This window comes from Aplysia californica, unplaced genomic scaffold (genome assembly GCF_000002075.1).
Source record: "Aplysia californica isolate F4 #8 unplaced genomic scaffold, AplCal3.0 scaffold00925, whole genome shotgun sequence".
In the NCBI taxonomy this organism is placed as follows: domain Eukaryota; kingdom Metazoa; phylum Mollusca; class Gastropoda; order Aplysiida; family Aplysiidae; genus Aplysia; species Aplysia californica.
The window spans coordinates 150,685-156,219 of NW_004798195.1; the positions used below are offsets into that span (position 1 = coordinate 150,685).

At 42.1% G+C, this 5,535-nt stretch overlaps 1 protein-coding gene and 1 long non-coding RNA gene across 2 annotated transcripts in view; both read right to left on the reverse strand.

Annotated features, from left to right (window-relative positions):
* The window catches only part of LOC101863781, a gene marked incomplete at its 3' end in the record, with an annotated part of 56,159 nt that extends 55,096 nt beyond the window's left edge, over positions 1 to 1,063 (reverse strand). The window contains 1 exon segment of the mRNA XM_035972957.1: positions 175 to 1,063. Within this exon segment, the coding sequence (XP_035828850.1) occupies positions 175 to 1,063 (889 nt within the window).
* A 41-nt stretch (positions 1,064 to 1,104) lies between these two features.
* The window catches only part of LOC118478770, a 15,030-nt gene continuing 10,599 nt past the window's right edge, over positions 1,105 to 5,535 (reverse strand). The window contains exon 2 of the long non-coding RNA XR_004859273.1: positions 1,105 to 1,467. This is a non-coding gene — a long non-coding RNA (uncharacterized LOC118478770). The remainder of the gene's footprint in view (positions 1,468 to 5,535) is intronic.

Genomic DNA, 5,535 nt, shown 5'->3' on the forward strand with positions numbered 1-5,535 from the left:
GGGTTGGGAGAACATGCTAGCATTATAACAGTGCTATCATCTTACATTGCTAAACCTGTCCCGTGTACTCACATGTCTCTTTGTAGTGCTCGTACTTTTCCTCGAGATGTCTGCGAAAATCGGAAGCTTTTTCCTCGTAAAATTCGCTTCCGTTGTTGCTGTAGCTGTTGCTGTAGCTGCTGTTGTAGCTGCTATTTGTGTCGTTGATCCCTCCTTGAACGCCACTTGCGTAATCCCCGAGGAGAAAACTCGAATCTGCCGTTCGGCGTGACAAAGGAGTAGCGCGAGTAGAACGAAATTTCGAATCTTTTCTGGAGAACTTCCTTTGTGAACTTAACAAAGGACGCTGCTTATGGTGGTGCAGGCTTTGGTCAAATCTGCACGATGATACACTGCTAGTCAGGCTCGCATCTCCTCGGTGTGTTGAGGCTGAAGCTCTAAAGTGCCAGATATCACCACTTAATGCCGTATCCTGGAAAGCTGAAGACATCCTCATGGCCACGTCATCGCTGTCGTTGTTCTCGGAGGAGATAAAACTTGCGTTTAGGCCATGCGGATCTGATTCCAAGATATCTGCTGTTGAGTTGCAGTCTTGCGCAAAGACATCGAGCTGGTTATTCATTCCGCTGCTTGGAGCGTCGAGTAGAGATGTTTCACTTTCTTTCTGGGTACCATGGAGGGTCCATGGTGTTTGATCAATGGCTGTACTGTATATCTCGTGCGAACCATACAACGCCGCCCCGCCGGTTCGGGAAGGAGATTGGGAGAAAGCCACTTTCCGATATTTGACTCCATCAAAAGGACAAACCCCAGCACCTTCTGTACCAGCGTGCAGGATACAAGTCCCATGACGAGAAAGGCTCGAACTTCGGCTGAAGACGCTCTTGGGTGATCGCCAGGACCGAGGCCATGTGGAGTTCTCTGAGGTGGACCACGTGAAGGAGGAACCAGCACTACTCAGGAAGCTCGAGGTACTGCCCTTTAGAGAGTCCAGGCTCTGCCTCAGTCCTTCTGCCGAGTGCAAGGAGACACCTAAAGAAGATACGTCGTTTTGGTCTGCCATCTTTTTGTTCTAAGCTTGAACAGTTTTGGGTGGATGAGGTATTTTGGTAAGGGTAAAAGACAGAATGTCTGAGCTACGCCGCTTCGAAAGAGATCATAAAAATATTTGTTCTTGGTTCACTTTCGTCTTATCGCTTGTACTTGAGTGAAGTTTTCTTGTTTCTAGTAGCTGACCACTTCTCTTGTGTTGAGTAGATTGAGTCGAAAGGTTTCACTAGGAAGACTAATAAGTTGCTTGAAATTTAAAGAAAGAAGTTTGCGTTTTTAGTTCTTTCTGGGTTTCGAAAGTAGTTGGCTTGTCAGTCGGTCTGAGTCATAAGCTTCAACCCTTTGGCCCTGGACAGGGGCACGTCTGTCCGCTCGTCCATTGGCTCTGATCGTGGGGAGCTTTGGGGCTCAGGCAGTCTGGAATACAGAAAAGTAATGGATGTTACACATTTCCGTTAAGTATTATTTCTTTTAAGAAATAGTGAATTTGCTTCCCTGTCTCGGTATCTATGTCTCTGTCTCTCTCTCCGTGTGTGACTGCTCCCCCTCCTCTCTCTCCCCACTCTCTCTCTCTCTCTTTCTCTCCCTCTCTCTCTGTGTATGTGTGTGAGTGTGAGTGTGTGTGTGTGTGTGTATGTTTGTGTGTATGTATGTGTGTCTGTTAGCCAGGGCAATCACCGGCTGAAAGGGATACACTATTCCAGTAGACAGACATAAATGCTTGATGAAACAGATTTCTTATCGCGGGATCCAAACTGATAAATCTTTTGTGTAACAGCTAAATGCTCAACTTTTTCACAGCGGAAATTAGTTCTGTATGTGTAATGTGTAAGATAACTGTAATTGTAATGTGTAGGATTTTTTCGTCCCTGTCGACATAATTTAAATAATTTAGGAGGCTGACTTTCGCCCTGCTATGGCCAACTTGGGCTGAGAGGGATACAGCATCCCAGTAGAAACATTGAGATACTCAATTAAGAGTCTCCTCATTCGGGAACCGAACTCAGGTCTCCTGAGTGAGACAGCTAAGCGCCGGACTGCTACACCACCGAAGCCGATTATAGTTACCCAAACAGAGTCATAATAATATGTGATAATAACGATTGTAAAGCGCATAGAGTTTGCTGTTGAGGGGGAATTTGCGCTATTCTAATGCTACATACTATTATTATAATATAGGTTTGTATATTATCAAAGTTTGGTCGCTTGACGTGTCCCTACTTCTGTAGATAACTATTATGATGACAAGACACAGAATGTTTTATTGCAGTGTAAAGAGAGAGATGTAACGTACAACTACTGGAATACCCATGAAGAAGAAGAATCTTATCACTACGCGTACTTTTCACTATAAGCTCGTACATGTAGTAAATTTGTTTGCCAGAGACGCTTTCGTCTTGTTTTCCTGTGCTATTTTTTTTCTCTAATTAATGTCATGCCCTAGAAGCACTTAAAATCGCCGAAAGACGCTCGTAGCATGCAGGCCCTACATTTTTTACAATACCTCTGTTGAAACAGTTTTTCTGTCTTGCTTTTCTCAAACTTGCAAACTCAAAGAAACAATAAAACTAACATGAATAACTTCAATTTAACGGTAAAATTCCAGATTTATTGAATTTCTTTCCGACATAAGAAAAACTGTTGATAATGAGAAACTGTTTAAGTACTCTTATAAACTTAACATTCTCTTTTTAGGCGTTCGTTTAAACAAACGGTAATGTAGCCTTACGACCTGTACTGTGAATCGAGACATAGATGTCCAACAAAAACAAACCTTTTTATGGCAAATTCGACGTTATTGTGTTATGTTAAAAAAAAAAAATCGAACCGATTATCTAAGGTGAGATTAGCACGAAATCAAATTTGATCTTTAAAGTCATGATATACATTGACACAATAAGGAAACATGTTAAATTAGGTGTTTAGTTCAGGCTAATATCAATGTGATATTGCCGTGCATCACTTTGTAAAACGTCAAAACAAACGAGGTATTGCTAATTGAAAACTGTGCCCCAGACAGCCAGAACGCGATGAACGAACACGTAGAGCTGGAACTAATGCATGTTTGTTTGAACGCCTTCAAAGCTTGTCAGGGCCAAACAAATCGGTTTGTGGCTTTGAGCAGGACACCGAACGCTAAGGTCAAGTTGAGTAAAGTTTGATTTCAAATTAGAGAACGTCAATATTGAGAATCGGCTGAAAGGCAACAGGGTGCTTTATTTAGAGTAAAGAGAAGCACATCGACTGTTTAACGGGCATTTAGCAAGATAGATTGACAGAAACAACAAAGAGAAAGAAAAGAAGTAGGAACTTTTGGCACCCTATAATCACACACAGAGGACAAGGCATTGTAATACAATAGATACATGCTGCATGAGACTTGTGGATATGTAGAAACAAAAAAACCAAACTTATTCTACATAGAAAGTCAGGCAGACAGGCAGACAGGCAGACAGGCAGACAAGGGGGCAAACAGACAGACAGACCGATGGAGAGAATCTAAATGGAAAGGAGAGTGACTAACAAATGTACACACCCGTAGACAGAAAGTCAACTGCGCAGTGTGTCCGATGATGCTAAGTTATATAATGATACAGCTCGTTATGAGTCTGACTTAAAGGGTTACTTAAACTATTTGTAAAGTAAAATGAAGACATATTTATATGAGGATCTGCTGCCAAGATATATTATTTCTCTCTTTTAGTATTTCTCACTCGCTCTCTCTTTCTCAGCTTGCCTGTCTGCCTTTCTCTCTCTCCCTCTCTCTCTCTCTCTCTTTCTCTCTCTCTCTCTCTCTCTCTCTCTCTCTCTCTCTGTGTCTCTCCCTGTTCCTTTGTGTGTGTCTCTCCCTGTTTCTTTGTGTGTGTCTCTCTCTGTCTCTCTTTGCCCCCTCCCACCCCTTTCTCTCTCTCTCTCTCTCTCTCTCTCTCTCTCTCTCTCTCTCTCTCTCTCTCTCTCTCTCTCTCTCTCTCTCTCTCTCTCTCTCTCCGTGTACACGCAACGTTACTCTTGCAGTATCCTTGCTCAAGTATCACTGATAACAAATAAATCTTCATGGAGAGTTCCTTCTGTTAGGCTCATTGGTTGCTCTCACAAAGCCACCGCCCGAGAGTCAAACGTTTCATCTATAAAGATAAGAGTTCCAGATAAGACATTTTGATTTAGGGCTTTCGAAGTAAGAAAGCAAACAAAGACATACTTACTGTAGTAATTATACATTGTATCTGTAGGTTACAACCAACTAACTAGTCATTTTTGGGCCCGCCTGGTTTGACCGCTGTTGACAAAAGTGACAACTCGTTTCGAGCCCCTTAACAGGTACCAAAATATCGACTTGATGCCAACTGAGCTAATGGGCCCTTGGTTTCCTCTCCGTTATAATATAGCCTTTTACAGGGTGCACCCACTACAGATGGGATCGGCGGATCAGGCCGATCGCCCGACTCGGTCGCCTCCAAAACAAACGTGTTTGTTTTCAGTTCGATCCAGCCGTAATGGGCATCCCGTATTACTATTTCGTCAAACTATTATAGTTATTGATGCCAAGTATAGATATCGTTAAGATGAAAACGTTTTAGACCGTTAATAGGAATGGTTGCAAAAGTTCACTTCGAACGTCCCTGCTTTTAACGGATAAATGAACTAGAGTTTATTATCGGTTTGAACGCTATCCTCAATATTTCTGTGATACAACTTATCAATAGTACCTAAACATCGGTGTATAGCATGCAGCGCTCAGATCACGTTAGTGTAGCCATTGTTGATTTTGGTCCAATGAGCACTAAAAACATGCGCGTTCTCATTTTTAGATCTATTTGTATGTTTTCTTTTGGTTTGTACAATACCTACAATTTATCCAGCGGAAGCCACTACTGGTATGTTATATTAGTAAACTATGAGCTTTCCGATATCCCCCCCCCCCCAAAAAAAAAAAAAGATCGGTGGTTAAAACAAACAAACAAACAAACAAACAGACAAACAAACAAACAAACAATGTAATTAAGAAAGACATTTTACTCGAAAATCAATCATGCCTTCAGCAAACACCCCAAAATCCAGACTTTCGCCATTGTGCGAGCACTTCAGGCACTGCAAACCCAGAAACCGGGCTCCACCAACATAATATTATTATCAAAATGCTAACCTACCCAGATTAGCAACTGTAAAGTTAACAGCAAAGTTTGAAAACCACAATGTAAAATCGGTGCAGGCCACACTTCAAGATGTAGAGAGGGGGGTCAAAGTATTAATGTTTAGAGCACGGTGTGGTCATCTGTCTATTCTGAGTATCTTGCTCAGGACTAACCCCTTTGTTTTGTTTTTGTTTTTTGTTTTTCTTTTGGTTAGTGTTTTACGGCGCTGGCAACTGCAAACCTCTGTTTGGTCTGACAATTTTAAGAGTAAACTGTGAAACAAAGTACAATCAAACCTGGTCTAACTCTCACCTGTCCAAGACAATCACCTGTATAAAAGCCCCCCCCCCCC